This window comes from Myiozetetes cayanensis, unplaced genomic scaffold, assembly GCF_022539395.1.
Source record: "Myiozetetes cayanensis isolate MyiCay16 unplaced genomic scaffold, myiCay2020 scf31, whole genome shotgun sequence".
In the NCBI taxonomy this organism is placed as follows: domain Eukaryota; kingdom Metazoa; phylum Chordata; class Aves; order Passeriformes; family Tyrannidae; genus Myiozetetes; species Myiozetetes cayanensis.
In genome coordinates, this window is record NW_026087533.1 from 5,580,323 (window position 1) to 5,597,101 (window position 16,779).

The 16,779-nt window shown below is 46.3% G+C and overlaps 1 protein-coding gene across 8 annotated transcripts in view; it reads left to right on the forward strand.

The window, feature by feature from the left end:
- Positions 1-8,631: 8,631 nt before the first annotated feature.
- The window catches only part of ZMYM4 (zinc finger MYM-type containing 4), a 34,685-nt gene continuing 26,537 nt past the window's right edge, over positions 8,632-16,779 (forward strand). For 5 of the 8 annotated variants that reach the window (XM_050326293.1, XM_050326290.1, XM_050326294.1 and 2 more), the window contains exon 1: positions 8,633-8,736. In XM_050326293.1, the coding sequence (XP_050182250.1) occupies positions 8,698-8,736 (39 nt within the window). In that variant the 5' untranslated portion in view covers positions 8,633-8,697. Of the gene's footprint in view, positions 8,737-9,084; positions 9,710-13,640; positions 15,592-16,779 lie in introns of those variants that run through there. The other 3 variants (XM_050326289.1, XM_050326291.1, XM_050326292.1) reach the window with 3 other exon arrangements.

Below are 16,779 nucleotides of genomic sequence, written 5' to 3' on the forward strand. Positions count from 1 at the left end.
GCCTTCACTCCGCTTTGAGAGCCAATTTGAGATAAAAAATATCCGATTTATGCATTCAAGGATGGTAGTGGAATCCCAGCACAAATGTGTGTGGGAGTCTATGCTCACTCTGTTTTGTGTGAAAAGGCAGGCAAGGAAGCACCAAAATTGAACCCCGAGCTGTGAACAGCAATCCACGGCTTCCAGACAGCCGGGAAATGCAGGGCACGCCTTCGTGATGATAAAAAGTGGGTGTCAATTCCCCAAAACCTACACAGCGCACCCTCAGCTGAAAAATAAAGCAGCTGTACAGGTGTGTGGTTGTGTCCAAATATTCTGTGCTCTAAGACTGAACACTGCCCAGAGGTCCGTTCTGTCTCTTTAGTGTCCCTGGTATAAAAGGTGCTATGCTGGAGGCACAACAAGACCCCAGCAGAGCGTTTTTGTGGGGTTTTCACTCCATCTCACTCTTGACCTCCCAGGGATGTTTCACACTCACTTTCAGGTCTGGAGAACCAAAACCAAACCCTATGTGTGAAACCCAAACCAAAGTCACACGGTATTTGCCACAGACACCGTAACTGTTGCAATGCTGTGCTATAACATCAGCAGTCTCATAAAAGTCAAAGGCTGTCTTCGTTCTTCATAGGATCGTAGAGTCCTGGAATGGTTGGGATGGAAGGGAACAAGTCCAGGGATGCGGCAGCCAACGATGTGTCAGGGCCTCCCCACCCTCACAGGGCAGAATTTCTCCCCAGTATCCATCCAGCCCTGTCCTCTGGCAGTGGGAAGCTGATCCCCTCGTCCTGTCCCTCCAGGCCCTTGGAAACAGTCTGTCACCATCTCTCCTGTAGCTCCCTTCAGACCCTGGAAGGCCACAATTTAGTTCACCCCAAAAGCTTCTCTTCTCCAGGCTGAACAATTCCAATTCTCTCAGCCCTTCTTCACAGGAGAGGAAGAAAATGAATTTCCCATGGCTTTACATTGTTTAAATAAAAACGAGCCATAGGTTGGTTCTGTCCCTGAATCAGTGGAGCACTGGCTGTGGGACTTTGGCCGCTTCCAAGCACTGCAGAATGGAAGCCCCAAGCCACTGTAAAATGGATTCTCAGCCATGTGGAACCACTGCCAGCAGTGAGTGTTTCCACCACGAGGTGTCTCAGAGGTTAAAACACTGGAAGAACAAATTTGGGGCTGGCTCTTATCACACACAAACAACTGGCGTCGCCTCGCTGCAACACCTGGTTCTGTCTGCTCAGGAAACAAAAAATACTGGGTGGAAAAGGGTTGGGTTTGCCTTTGTTGTGTCCTAAATGTAAGAGAATTGGGATTTACAGAGCTACTAATTTTTAGCATCATTCGAAAGACATACAGAGTATGTATGTGCTCCTAATCCTGCAGAAATCTGTACAACAACAATCAGTACAACAAAAAAAGGAGGGGCAGGCACTGATCTCTGCTCTCTGGTGACCAGCAAGAAACGTTGATGTCTGAGGAGGACTTGAAATAAAAACCACCTCTGGTAACAATCACCTATTTTGTAAATATTCACACTCGGCATCTTGCTGGTTTCACATGAAACCAAACAAAGCTTGGGATGTTCTCCCCAGTATGTTCCACTGTAAATAAACACATCTGAGAGAGAGGAAATTCTCTCTGACAGCGGGGATAATTCTTGAAGTATTGTCTCCATCCTTCACATTGATCTGGTTATTGGGATGTTCAGTGCACACATACATTAGTTTAATAGGGGCTGCTGGGAGAAGCAAAACAGCAAGGAGAACTCAAAACCCTTCTCTTCCCCAAAATATTAATGTATTTTAGAAATAACACCAGTGTTACTACTTCTGAAGGTTTGTCATACTGTACAAGTGATCTACAAATTGAATTAAGCTGTGGTAAGAAGCAGCCCATGACTAATGAGAAAAAGACCTGTAGCAGCTTTAGAGGAATATGAGAGAAAGAATCAGGCTGACACTAAGGTGCCTGAAGTTCTGAATGTCTGAGCTGCCACAAACACAGGGCAATCCTCAGGTAATCCCTGCATGGAGCTCAGCAGGTTGTTGATTTAGATTTTTTTTTCCCTAAATTGTTTCCTCCTCCTATAAACATAAACACAAGACTGACAAGGAGAAATCTGCATTATCTCTGTATCATTAATTGCAGATTGCAAGTGGAAAGAGCAGCGTGTGTCCAAGCTGCTAATTAGGAGTAATTACCCCTTGAGGTTCTGTGAGTGTCCCAGGTACAAACAAACACGAATCCCAGTAAGATGTTCCACCACTGAAGGAGCAATTAAATGTTGTGAGGAGGTGCCATGTCTGCACTCCCTGGGCATTCCCTGGGCATTTTTGACCAGGAAGGAAACACTTGAAGAGCTGTTTGCACAAATTCCAGTATATCCCAGAACTAGTGGTGCTCAGGAATTTTAAGAATCACGAGGGCAGGGAGGGCAGAGCACTGAGGCACCCAGAAGGTGCAAGGGTAAGTCCTTGCTGTGCTGCAGGCTCTGCTAAGCCAAGTGTGTGGTGCAGTGGGATAAACCTGCCTGGAAGAGCCAGGATTGCTGCAGAACATTTCATCATTCTGGGGCTCACATTATTCACAGTGTCAGGAATAACCATCACTTTTTACAGAACAAAGAGGCAGTAAAATGCCAACAGAACCAATCTGGTACCTGAAGCTGAGGGGCAGGACAGCAGAAGTGGGCTTGGCCACTGGCACAGGTTGCCCAGAGAAGTTGTGGCTGCTCCAGGAAACAGATACATCAGCTCTGCAAAACCCCAGCAGCCCTGGTTAATGTTTGGCTATGCAAGGAATGTCCGTGGGGCAGGAGGGAGCAGACTCCCACTGCTGTATTTCATCAGGCTGCCATGACTTCCTTAAAAACCTGAAGACTGGCAGGGTCTTCTCTGTATATGTATTTTTAATCCACTGTTATTTCCAAAAGATAAACTCACACAAGAGGGGGAACAGTTTTTTTCTTTTCCAGAAGAAGAAAATGGTGGAAGTATTAAAATAAACAGTTTCACTCTGCATTTGGAAAAAGCAATGGAGTCATGGCACCAAGTTCAGGGTGATGTTAAATAGCAGCAACCAGAGTTTGTGAGAAGGCAAAACAGCACAAGTGGCCAAAGAGCTCCAGAGATTATTCATGTCAACCTTCACCCTCAAGCTGCTACAGATGAGATACTCCCGTGTCCTCAGGAGATATCGGGCTGATGGCCTACAGTTAAATAAGAAACTCAGCTCTCCCTCTGGGTTTTGTGCCTCTGCCATAGATTTTTTTCCAATAGACCACACAGTACAAAAAAGAAACTTCAAAATGGTGCCCTGACAATTTTTAAGGCTCCAGAGTAAGAAAGTCCTTGACGCAGAGCAGCATCAGCTGTTTGTAAAACAGAATTATCTACGACAGTCTGGATCCCACATCTGCACGTTGGTCACTGTCTGTTTAAATATTTCATGGTGTGTGCAATTAAGTTCCTTCCTCACTGTTGACTCTGGGATTTTAGAAATCCAAAGTACTTATCCTGACCCACGTTCTGGGCTTATTTTCACATTTGCACAGTGACTGTGAATGAAAACAATTTCCTTTGTATTTATAACCAGATTCACTTTGGGGAGCTGAGAGCTGCCATATTTGGTGTGCAAAAACTGCTGTCTGGCGTGTTTGGAAACAAAAGCCAGTGGTATTGAGACTTAAAAAGAGGATGCAGAATAGATTTATAATTATTGTAATTAGAATAAAAGCATGATTGCACTGAACTTAAATCCTGGTCCAAATTTCATACACACGCACAAACCATCCAAAAAGAAATTAACTTCATAATTAATACTGGATCATTCCCATTACAAAAAGGCTCTATTAATTATTGATGATGCTTGTGCTTTTGCCTGGCTGTTCCCATCTTTTCCCCTCCAGTTCCTGGCGTGCTGGGGGCAATGCAGCGTGCACAAACCAAGCCCTCAGAGGTGTGGAAGTGGCTCCTGCACGCACAAGGACCTGCTCCTGGATGTTCTTATCAAGCAGAGTACAGAGGGGCATTTGTTTGCACGAGCAGAGCTGGAATATTCTCTTTAGAGTTCAGCTTCCTCCTTTCATCCCACCCACCACCAGACACTTCCTGACATTTCTCCTGCAGGCAGAGCAAGGCAACTGCCTTTTTTTTTTTCTCCTTTTTCAACGGCTGCTCCTTCAGTTATCTGTGGGTGGTGGGGGAAGGGGATGTTATCTCAACAGCAAACACAGCCAGAGCAAGTCTGGGACGTGAGGGGGAGTTTCAGGATGAAAATAGGCCTCTGCCAGCCCTCCTGCGTCTGTGTCTCTATGACTAAGCACGCTGAAAACTTGGCTTTTCTCTTTCCTTGATCCTCGTTGTTTCCAAGCCTCCTGCTCCCCTTTGTCCTGGTAGCCCCGGGGGACCTCGCAGGGGCAGCCCTGACATCAGCAGGGCCAGGGAAACGCAAGTCCCGCCCAGCACATGGAGGGACAAAGCCAGAGCCGCTCCTGAGCTGGGAGACAAACCCACTCCTCACCACCCCTGGGGCTCAGCCCTCACAGGAGACCCCACTGCAATTGTTTTTCCATTGAAATATTCACTGGTTTGTCTTGTGGCATTACAGCCCTGCCTCAGAAGAGTCTGCAGTACAGGGCCACCCAAAATTAAGAGGTTTCCCCAGTGTTGCCCATCTCTGGGACAGCAAAGGCCGCTCATCTCCACATTCAGTCTCGGTCCCTCAACACAGCAAGGATGAAGTGCCCAAAGCACCACACGGTTTAGTGGTGCTGCTGGATGGATGGTTGGACTTGGTGATCTTAAAGGTCTTTTCCAGCCTTAACAATCCCAAGGTTCTATGTGGATGAAACATCTTCATGTTCCAAAGCTCCAAAGCTGTCCTGTTTGGATGCTCACTGGAAAGGACACAGGATTGTTTGTTGGTATTAATCTGTGTGTGGCCCGAAAGGTGCAGCAGGACTGTTCCACCTGCAGCTGGAATTCTCTGCAGCAGCAGAGGAGGGAGTGCCCAATCTGTAGGGCTGGCAGGTTTTCTGGGTGATCTATATTCAGCTGTGCATGCCCGTGGGGATGTGGAAAGATCATTCATCCAGTTCACTGAGCTGCAGCCTGCATGTGGAGGGAGCTCCGCGGTGCCTTTTTTAAATGTCACTGGTTTAAAGAGGAACCGCCTCAGCCGGACTGTGCAGCAGATTGGAATGTGGGCACTCTGGGGTGAATTAAAAAGCAATTCAGAAACAATACTGTGGAACAATCTTATTTTTTCCCCGCCTTATCCAGGCATTCATCTCGTCCTGTTCTGCAGGAGCCATCACCACATTATCTGCATATTCTGCAGTGTCTTTTTTAGCCACATTGGTACACAGACAGTTCATTTAGAATAATGGAATCCCAGGATGGTTTGGCTTGGAAGGCACCTTAAGGATCACCCAGTGCCACCCCCTGGCGTGGGCAGGGACACCTTCCACTAGCCCAGGTTGCTCCAAGTCCTGTCCAACCTGGACTTGGAGACTTCAACAAACCTTCATCAGGCAGAGACTTCAACAGCACACAGTTCATTTATGACCTATTTTAGTGACAGGATCTATTTCTAACAGAAATATTTCATGTAGTGGTCTGGGAGCCCTTTCAGTAGCTTGTTGAAAGTTCAGATAATTCCATCACTCCCCAATTTACTGAGGAGAACCACGTGATGAAATAAAGACGTGTGTTCCCTTTAGAATGCTTGCACAAGTTACATAAACTTTTCATTTTACACAGCACTATTTACAGTGCAGCCCCAAGAAGCTACAACAGTTTGGTCAAGTCTTGTGACGCCACTGGAATTCTCGTGGTCTTTGAGGTTATCCTGAATGCCTGAGCACTTGGCACTGGGCTTACATGAAAATATAGGTTTAATCCACACAAACACATACACTTTCTGAAGTTCAGCCTGAAAACATGGAGGCAGCCTCTGTAACACCTCAGAAACCAGAGGGCAAAAAGAAAAAGCAATTTTATTTTCCTTAACATCTCAGTTCCTAAACCAAACTCATCTTTCGAGGTCTTCCTCCTGACTTCTGAATACTTGAATTTCTCAACACTTTCATTAAATTTATGAATATTTATTACATTTATTGTTTAGTATATTATATGTCTCAGTTTTCCTAGGAAGTCCCATTCAGAACTCTGCCTTTTGCAGCAGATCCACCCACACCCAGCACATCTGTGCTGGGATCCTGTGCTGGGACACCTGTGTGTGCACAATGGCCTTTTGTGCTCAACACCCACTGCTCAGGGCACTGGTGGCCGTGTCTGGGGGATCCCTGGCATGTGCAGCCCTATATTTAAACGATATTAGAATTTTTCTAGTGCTTAAACAAAAATTTCTATTAAAATCTTTACCATTACTGTATTTTGTGCCCATTCAAAAGATGAAATATTTTCATTCTTTTCATTTGTAGGTAAGGATAGAATTATTTTTAAAATAACTATGATGTTTCACATCAAGCTCACAGTTCACATATAACATCTTTTGCCATTAAAACCCCCACCAAATTCTTTAAGAAATTTCACAGAACAACTCATCAACTAGAATTATTTTAGACTTCAGGATAAGGATTACTTTAGTTCAGATCTAAGGATTATTGTAGAAGTGAAAAGCATTATTAAATGATCACATTAATTATCTCTCTGTCCTTGAAATGCCGTGATTTCTAAAGAGAGACCTGGCAGGATTTCCTAAATGAATCCCAGCACTCTGTATTTAGGATTTCAGGCCAGCGGTGTTTACATAAGGAGCACTTCAGTCACCACTGACATGCAGCTGCTGCTCCACAACACCCTTTAATTGTGCAAATCAGATAAACTGGGAAGTGGAGATTTCCCTTTAAGACAAAGTTTTAATTAGCAGTTAAATTATTTAATTATTAAAGAGACAGGAACACGTTGTCCTTATCAGCTTTGTGGGTGCTGGGAATGTCTGACATGGTTCACAATAAAAAACCTCAATAATCTGTATCTTCCACAAAGTTTCAAATGTATTTCTTAACCAGCCTATGCCCTGCTAAAGCTTTGAGTGTGTTAAATACTTGTAGGGAGAAAAACGAGAGTCAGTGCTCCAGAGCTTTAAATATTTAGGTTTTAACCTTGAAAGGTTTCAGGGAAATGTGACCTCTCAGATATTTCAGGTTAAACAGATATGCAAATCTTCGTGGGTTGAGTCCTCGGAGCCTTCTACGAACTTTTGATCAACACCTGGTCAAACACAAACCATCCTTTCCAACACCAGAACATGGCGGGGTTACATTGTACCAAAAAATGTTAAAGTTACTAAAAAATGTACCCACCGTTCCCTCCTGAGTGATGCAGCAGAGTTAATTAGTGTTCTGTCTTCCTGCTGCTCATGCTAATCGGTGCCATGCTCAGCCTTTCTCTTCTTTGGGGCCAAGGGTTTCTTGGGTCGTGATCTGCCCCTGCCAGAATTACCTTGTACCCAGTTAGAGCTGATTTCAGCACGATTACCAAGTTGGGTTCATTAGTTTCTTCCTTATTTTGGGAGTTCTAGCAGCTGTCCCATAAATCCTGCATTCTTCGTGTCCACTATCAGTGGGCATCCTCCTTTCCCAAGCTTTGTTAACCTCCCCCTAGGTCTGAGGTCACTGAAGCATATCAAGACTTAAACTTTAATTTGTTTTCCCATCACCTGGACGTGACCTAGAGCTTTTTGTTTCACGGATTAAACCTCCCTTCTCGTTGACCAGGCTTGGAAGTCTGCAAAGATCAGACAATAGAGAGAACATCCTTTCTTGAAGAAGATTTTTTTACACCTTCCACGTTTTGGGAGCAATACCAATGAACGGTACTTAAAAAAAAAAAAAATCAGTAAAAAATTACTTAGTTCAGAATTAAATAATTCATGAGTGATGCAGCACAGGCACAACAAACCCTGGGTGGGTGAAATGGGTGCCACATGAGGGAGATGCTTCGGCCTTGCCATGACTTGGGCACCCACAGAGAGCCCCCCCACACCTCACAACACCCCCACTGTAGCAAAACGCGGCACATTTTGCACGAAGTTTTCTGAGGGGGGAAAAAAAAAAAACCCACAAAAAAAACAACTTGATCTTCGCGAGACTTTCCGAGCCTGACGAGGAGGGGAGATTCCGACCCATGGAAACAAGAAGGTGGGGGCGGGCGCCCCATGCCCAGGTGTGTGGGGAGAACAAGATATTTTTAGTTCGGATGGGAGGATGGAGGGACGGGGAGAGAGGATAGGACTGGGTGAGGGATGGGGACACGGCGGGGTCCCCCGCCGTGTCCCCCCCATCCTCCCTCACCCCGTCCCCTCCCTCCCTCCCTCCCTCACGCCTGAGGGGAGCCCTCCGCGCGCCTGCGCGGGCGCGCGCCTGCGCGCGGCGCATGCGCGCAGCGGGCCCCGCGCTGGGCTGGTCGGTGCGGCTCCCGGGAGCGGCGGCCGCGGCCTGGCCGGGTCCGAGCGGCTCCTTCTTCTTCTTCTTCCTCCCTCCTTCCTCCTCCTCCTCCTCCTTCTATTTCCTGCACCCCGGCTCTGCCCTTTTTTTTTTTTTTTCTCCTCCACCACCCCGGAGCCGCGGGCATCACCTCCCTCCGCTGGGAAGGGGGGCCGAGAGTGACTGAGACCCCCCCGGCCCCCTCGCCCCTGGGCTGGGACGGCTGAGGCGAGGGGGGGGGCGGCGACATGGCGGAGGCCAAGGAGGAGGGGCCTGGACCCCGCAGGGTGAGTGGGGGGCGCGGGGGGAAGCGGGAGGGATGCGGCGGGCGAGGCGCGGCCCTGCCGGGGGTCGCGGGGGTACCGAGCGTGTCCATCCCCACCCCGGAGCCCCGCGGCGCTGCCCCCCTCCGGCCACGCGGTTCTCCCCCCCCCTCCCTGCGCGGGCAGCATCTCCGTGAGCGCCTTGGCATCTCCTGGAGAATAAACTTAAAGCCAGCCGGGAGCCGTCGCCGCCGGCCGCCTCCTCGTCTGAAGCGGGGCGTCCTTGCTGCTCTTTATTTCAGCTGCACATGCGGGGCACGGGGAGGCAAAGATGGCAACGCCATCCGGCGCCTGGGGGGGCTCAGGCTGGAGCCCTTGGGTGCCTTCCGTGAGCCGTGGCCATCCCAGCTCTTGGCTGCACCCCTTGTGCCAGTACCTTCAGCCCTGCACATCCCAGGGCTTGGTCCAGCGTTGTCCCCTCTTGGTGTCTAAGCACGCTGTACTCATCTACTCAGAACCGTTAATTTTGGAAAACACCCCCAAAATTATTAAGTTCAACCTTGCTCGAAGAAACGCTTCATCATTTAAACCCCTGCAAGGTTCTCTGTGGCCAACACCTTGTAGCTGTCAAGGAGCTGAGGGAGATTAACTTTTTTAAGCAGTGCTGAAAATAATCTTGCAGTGAATCCAGGCCTCTTTCCTGCACAAATGTAGCTTTGGTTGAAAACTTTCTGCTAGGAGTGAGGTTAAGTCTTGTGTGGAAGAGTCCACAGTTCACTCCAAGACTCTGAGCTGTCCAGTTCCCTTTTCCCAAGGATGAAGAAGTTGTCCCATTCTCCAGCCTTGAGAAAGGCAGGAGCAGAGGCTCAAGTTTTCCACTGCTGTTGTGTGAGAGAAGGTTAATTTGCTGAATTTGTTTCAGGGAACTTGCAGCTTGTGATTACAGTGAAACAAATTGTTGGTGAACAGAACACTTGACCTCGCAGGGTCTCACTGGGTGAGTTTTGTAGACATTTGACTGCTCTGCAGTTATGGCAATGAACATCCTCAGTGAAGTGTCTCAGACCTGTGTCTTTCAAGCACTTATTTACGAGCAAACTCCAGGAATTGTGTGGAGTTGCTCACAGGCATTCCATAAACATGCAGGTCTTTGGGGGATCGAATTTTGGCTGGCTGAAAGAAGCTTAGAGGGAAGTGGCTGCAAGTAGGACAGTAACTTAAGAAATCTTGAATTAAGCTTCATTCCCAGTAACTGAAGTGTCAGTGGACATAAGGAAACACTTTCACCCCATGGGAACAGTCAGGTGTTGGAGCAGGTTGCTCAGAGCTCTGTGCTGGTGTCTCGTGGTCTCTTCATGCCTGTTGCCTTGACAAGCTCTGGTTGTCTGTTGAGTTACTTGGTGTCACGAGCAAAAAAAGAGAAAGTTGCCTTTTTATTTCTCAGGCTTGTCGGTTATCTGCTGAGGAATAACAAATTATTGTCAAGTCAGCATCGTCTACACTGGTCTCAGGAACAATCATTTGTCTCTCAGTTGGCTGATTATTCCTTGGGTGCCAGGTCCAGAAGTCTCCATCAGTTACTGCTGCCCATGTCCCTGTAGGTTATGGAGAATCCCTTCTTGATCCCAAGTCTGACACCGAGGTTACGCTTAATGGGGCCAGAAGGGCTCCTGGGAGCTTTTAAAAACAAATATCAGCACCAGGGCGGTGCATTCTGTCTGTTTGGGCTCTTCAGAGTCTTGACAGGTGAATTCCTCGCCTTCCCTCCCATCCCAAAGCCGGTTTTGCTCCGGGATGTTCTTGAGGCACACGGGGAGAGGTGAATCCCCGTGGGCTGCTCCAGGGGCTGATGGAGCAGATTTTTCTGCAGGAGCTCCTGGTGGTGGACTCTTCCAAGTCCTGTGCCAAAGGCACAATGGGCATTTCTTATAAAAGTTACTTTGTATGGAAAAAATAAAGGCTAATTTAACGATTTCTTCAGGGAGGAGCTTAGCAAGTGCTGGTGTTTTCAGAATTGTTCCTTCCTATATTGAAATCTTTTGCAAATATTATTCCAGAAGCACGTGCACAAAAACTGGCATGTTGGAAATCCCATGGATAAGCAGTCACCAGCTCTTTGCTCAGTCCATAATAATGAGCAGCGAGCTAAATAATAAAGTCTTTGCCAGTCTAAGACTAGCATAGGAGTGTGTCTAATTTTAATTTTTCATAGCATCTGAAAAGTTTTTATGGCTAAATTGTTTTAGAGCAGGTTCATTTCTACCCCAAATCAAAACTGTTGTATATTCTAAGGAAAACATTTAACATATTTGACTTGGCAAATTTACTAAATAATATCAACTTGAAAGGTGGCTGCTATTAAGGTTTTTTGTGCAGTTTATAAAAATATTTGTGGCAATTCAGCTTTAATTAGTATATAATATCATTGTCTTAAACAGTTTATATTTTGTCTGGAATGTTCATTTATTTTCAACAATTCTCTATAAAGCCTTGGACTCCACAGGACAATTTGGACTGTACTGCAATTTGACACTTGGGCTCTTGGCCATTAATTTGGTGTGAACAGGTGAACAACCCTAACAGGGCAGTTCTGCCAAAAAGATTTGTTCTCCCAATACATTATTATTGTAATAACCAAAGTTTATTGTGTCAGATTTTTGGTAATAAACCCAAAATGATAATTCTGCATTTGGTCCTTTTCTCTTTTGATAGCGGCTCCGCAGTCCCAGGGCAGGATAAATTGCTGCTGCCAGAATTTCTTAATTTCCATTGGAAAGAGAGGAAACCTGAATCATTAGCCTAATAAACTAATGCTTCGTTGTCTAAATTTAGGTGAGAAGAACCTGAGACACAATTAGCACAACTGCACAGTTATTCCTACAGGAGACATTTTGGAGTACTCCCCTTTTTTAAGTATTTTTTTAAATAACTTATTTGTGTACTTTTGTGAATCTTGATATTTGTTAAAACAGTCCAAAGTAAGTGGAAAGACTTAATTGAGATTCATCTTTAAATGGTGCTGCTTGCTCAGGAAAGCTTTATGAAACACAGTTAATACAGACTGTGGGCAGGGTTTTATTATGTTTAATGGTGGAACAGGTGAAAAGAACATCATCTTCTCCCTGACCATACTTTTGAAAGCTTTGACCAAAAGTGTCTGTGCTCTGGGGAATGCTGTTTTTGCTTGTGGGATGCTAAATCTGTAACTGAACTGAAATCACTGCTTTGGAGTAACTGCCTGCTGGGCATCACAGCAGAAATGAAGATTGTTGTGATATGGAACCTGCTCTGATATTGGTGATTTTTACATCCCTGTAACTTCTCTTTAGTTTTTCCGCCTTATGCTGTGAGAAATAGGAATTATCTTGATTTTGGCACTCTCACACGTTTGGTGTAACCAAAATCTCAGCAGTTGTTTGCAGTGTCTGAACCAGCAGCAGGGAAGCTCAGCACAGAGCTGGGGTGAGGTTTTGAGGGTGTAAAAGTTCTTTGGTTTGATAAGAAAGTCTTTGTTGTGGATGTCTTGCTTTGTTGCTGTGTGGTTTGTGTCTCTGTGTGTTTCTAAACTGGCAATGCCCAAAGATCAGCACATCAGACTGCGGTGTCTTTGCAAAGACCCTTGCAAGGAAATGGGTATTAGTAATTAATATTAGTGAGAAGCGCTTCCCTGGGAGGGTGGGCAGGCCCTGGCACAGGCTGCCCAGAGAGGCTGTGGCTGCCCCATCCCTGGAAGTGTCCTAGGCCAGCTTGGAGCAACCTGGGCTGGTGGAAGGTGTCCCTGTCCATGGCAAAGGGGGTGGAACGAGATGATCCTCAATATCCCTTCCAACCCGAGCCATTCCATGATTCTGTGATTGCAAGGTGAAGCCTTCACATGTGGAGCTGCTTCCTCCTCAGATCCACGATTTTGTGGATGAATGGGAGAAGGGCTTGGATCCCCCTCTGGTTTTTGTAGGTATAGAGTAAACCCACTGATATTTCAGAACAAAATAAGGCTCCCTGTAACTTTCTGAGTGTTTGTCAGACTCACCTGGGCCCCTTGTAGGTTGGTGACTGTGCAGGTTCTGTGTGTGTGTTGGGTGGGAATGGAAACCCCAAAGGTTTGTTTGGAATTGGCCCCTGAATATTCCAAAAAGCTCAGGAATGTCTGACAAACCTGGGGATGGAAAGGGATGAACTTCCATCTGAACTGCTGCCTGTGATTTCTGGTGAATCGTCCATGACTCTTAAAACACACAAATGAAAGGGGAGCAGCAGGTCCCTGAATGTTCTGCCCTGGCACTGAAAATCTGCAGATGTGCAAGTGAGGGAGATGCCAGGTACAACTGTTCCTTAGGGAGCCACGAGCGGCTGGAAAACGCCTGCTTTGCTTTGCCTTTTTACACCTACTGGAGATTGTCTGGGATTTGCCTTTAAAAACACCCATCAGTCTCCACTGAATTGGCCTCAGACTTGATTAAAAATGAGCTTTCCAAGTGTTGGGCAGGGCTCAGGGAAGCCCCCCGACCCCCAGCGTGTCGCTGTGCCCGTTCCCCCATGGTTGGACTGGGGGTCCCGGGGCTGTAGTGGGGGGCTCTGGCGGCTCCATGGCCGTGACCCTGCCAGGTTCTCTTCCTGCCGCATTCCCGCTGTTCCTGTGGCGGTACCTGCGGCAGCCCGGCCCTTTGTTACCCTGTGCAGGTCGGGATGGGTGGGCAGCAGAGCTCTCCGGGGGTGGTGGGGTCCGGGCGGCCCTGCCGGGGATGTGTCGTGTGGGAAAGGTCGGGGGATGCCTTCTGAGCTCACCCCACCTGCCTCGAGAGCAGCAAGTGCAATTTAAAGGACTTCGTAAATTTTTTTTGGTTTGTTGTTTGTTTTTTTTGTTGTTGTTGTTTTAAATGGTGTCTTTCTCATCACTTGAGTGGATCCTGGAGCGGGGGTTACGCTGTGAAGAGAGGGAAGAGGAAACTACAGGCAGACTGAGAATCATCTCTGACTGGTTTTAATTGCAGTTTTCTTAACATCTGCTTCCTTTCCACAGTTCTCTTATGGATGCAGCAAAGCCTGGGATCAGAAGGCTTGCTAGAAAGATGTGTCTGTGTGTGTAAAGCAGTTACGCTGTTTCGTTTATTTTTACAAGAAATTCTCTCTTTTGCATACAAAGCAATAGCGTAGCAGTGGGCAGCTGCTCTCTTTATACTGCACAGAAATAATCTATTATTTGTTTGATCTGTGGATGCCATGGCAACGCTGAACGCTGTCAAGGTTTGGAGCAGGTTTTTAGTTATTGTGAATTAGCACGTTGTACTGAAGTGTGAGCAGTGACCCTGCTCCCAGCAAAGGCGGGTTGGTGCTGAGGCTGTGACACTGTACCCCAGCAGCCTCATGTACATCCATAAAAAATAAGGATGTGTCTGGTGGAATTTTAATTTTTTTAATAAAAGCAATGCTGTCTTCGTGTATAGAGTAACTTAAAGCAAGTCACATTGCTTCCAGGAATACCTCGTTGTTTTGGCACCATTTCTGTGGTCTTATTTCATTTATTTCGTTCATGTATTTAGTTTTTACAACCTGAGTAGGCAGAGCACTGCTTTGTGTGCAGTGCTAGCTAATGAGGCAGTCACTGAGAAAAATGTAGCCTAAAACAATGACTTTTACTGATACCAAACATAAACTGTTGTGTCTCAAACTCCTAGGCAATCCTCACTGCTTAAAAGCACCAAGTATGATTAATTATTATTATTCTCTGGCAAAATATGGGCTGAAGCAATTGAATGAAGGTGTTTTAAAATATATTCTTGAGTTTTGTTTTACAACTGCAAGTGTGTTTTGAGGACTGAATTGAGGAGTTGAAACCTCGGTGTTTTAACAGAAAACTTGCTACTCCTGATACTTTCCTTCTGTAGTTAACAAGGAGTTACTGTGGGACACTGAGGAAATTTCCTCCTGAGGTGGCATTAAACAAGGCTGTAATGGGAACAGGGAAGGACCTACACGTGTTCAGAACTGAGGGAATACCCCACACTAGTGCAGAAGAAAAATAAGCTCTCATTTCAGGGATAGTCCAGTTATAGACTTATGGAATGAGTAATTTATTGGGGAGATATATATAGAGAGATTTGTATATATTTAGGTGCATATAGACACATATACACACAGACACACTAATCCAAACACTTCCCCTGGTTTTCTCCCTGTGAATTTACACTATGTGGGAGTTCTGATGCTGTTCACCATCAGCAACTAGATGAAGGCTTAGATAAGGCTGCTGGTGTTGTCAGATGCTGGAGTTCCTGGTTTATAAATATTTCCAGGGAAAACCTTTGACCACAGACACAGATCTTCCTCTGTACCAAAAAAACTTTTAAAGGAAGAAACTATCCCAGATAGAAACAAAATAGGGTTGTTTTTTTCTCCTGGGATGACTTTGTTTTTGGGAAGTTTCTTGGATTCCTTCCAGGTAGATTGTCAAGTGTTTTCCAGCTTATCCAAAATATTTATGGGAGTCCCTAATGCTCTTGCAGGTGGTTCCTTGTGCTGACTTGCATGTTGTTGTTTCTTTGAACGAAGCAGTTAGGGAGATCCAGACTGCAAATGTATCCTTTTCCTAATAGCAGCGTTCCTGGGGTTGTCACCTATTGATAAAAGATTTGTTATCACCAGAGGAGCAGGAGGAATGTGTAGGGTTTGGATGTATGAGGCAACCAGGGTTGTGTAGGACCTGGAATACTTTCCCACAGGTACTCTGGATCTCAAGAGAGTTAAAGAAATACTTTGATACAAATCTGCTCTGAGGGAAGGATGAGCTCGTGATTCGTCTCAACTGAAAACTTCCTTCATCCTCCCACCAAATTCTGTTGTGACACTTTTGGGCCGGAAGCAAGAAAGGGATCGAGGAAGGTCAGTGTGGAGACAAGGCTGTTGTTTTGGCCTCCCAAAGCTTCATGCTCTGATCTTGTTACCAAATGGCAACAAGTTCCTTTTCATGTTCTTCTCTAAAACAGCCCACCACCGCTGTCCTTGTCCTCAGCAGCTTGTGTGAGCCCAGAGGATATCCAATATTTATGGGGATTAATTTTACACCGGTGTAAACTTAGTTGACTGTGAATGGACTTCTAGATCAACATTAAACTTGCATCTCTGGAGACACTCCTGGGATCATTACAGCAGGAACAGGCCTTGCAAACCTTCCTGGGAGGTGCTTCCTTACTCTTTTTTTTCCCTGTAGGTAGTTGCAGAGAGGAGACTTGCATCAGCCTTGTGGCAGCGTGGTTCTGTATTTCACTTTTCCAGCCTCAAGTATCTGCTCAGAGAAACTAGAAAGTTTTGGTGCAGTATCCAGTTAAGTTGGTACTCACCATGCTGGACAGGTCCTCGCTATTCCGTGTGTGTCCAGTGAAGCTGAAGGAGGTGCCTTGTCTTTGTAGGCCTGCAAGTGGTACTGGAAAGGGACTGATGGACTTTTTGCCATCCAGTGACCCCGGGGACGTATCCTTTGTCATCCTTTCCCAAAGCTGGCTGCTGCCAGACTGAGAGCTCCCATCACAGTCCTGGGGAATATCGGATTTATCAACTACATGACTTGAATTAAATGAAATTAAGGCTCATCCCTTTGCTATCAAATCCCATTACTTTCCTTAAGATGGCTTAAGAATTGCAGTGCGAGCGGGATCTACCAGGAAAGAAAGTGTAGAGCTGTCAACGCAGAGAGAGGAGAGAGGGTTTAAATGAGTTACTCTTATCTCTTGGGCAGAAAGGAAGGCTGCTAATGAGTGGGACATTCTGAGGGAAACTTTAATTATCCTTCTCCAGGCAGCATCCAAGCGTGCTGTCAACTTCAACATCTGTCAGAGGGCGTTCAGTGCAAGCAGATGTTTGTGCAGCACTCAGCCATCAGCTGCTTCTGCTGGGCCTGCGCTCACACTGACACTGTCTCGTACCTGTGGGGAAGCTAAGCCTCACATTTCCCTGTTCTTGGAAAGGGGGCATTCCCTGCCAGAGAGGGGAAGCCCTTGGATCTGTGCAACCCTTGGCAGTGGAAGCTGTGTGTGCTCCTGGTTTTCCATTTGTAGTGTTCAGAGGGAATGA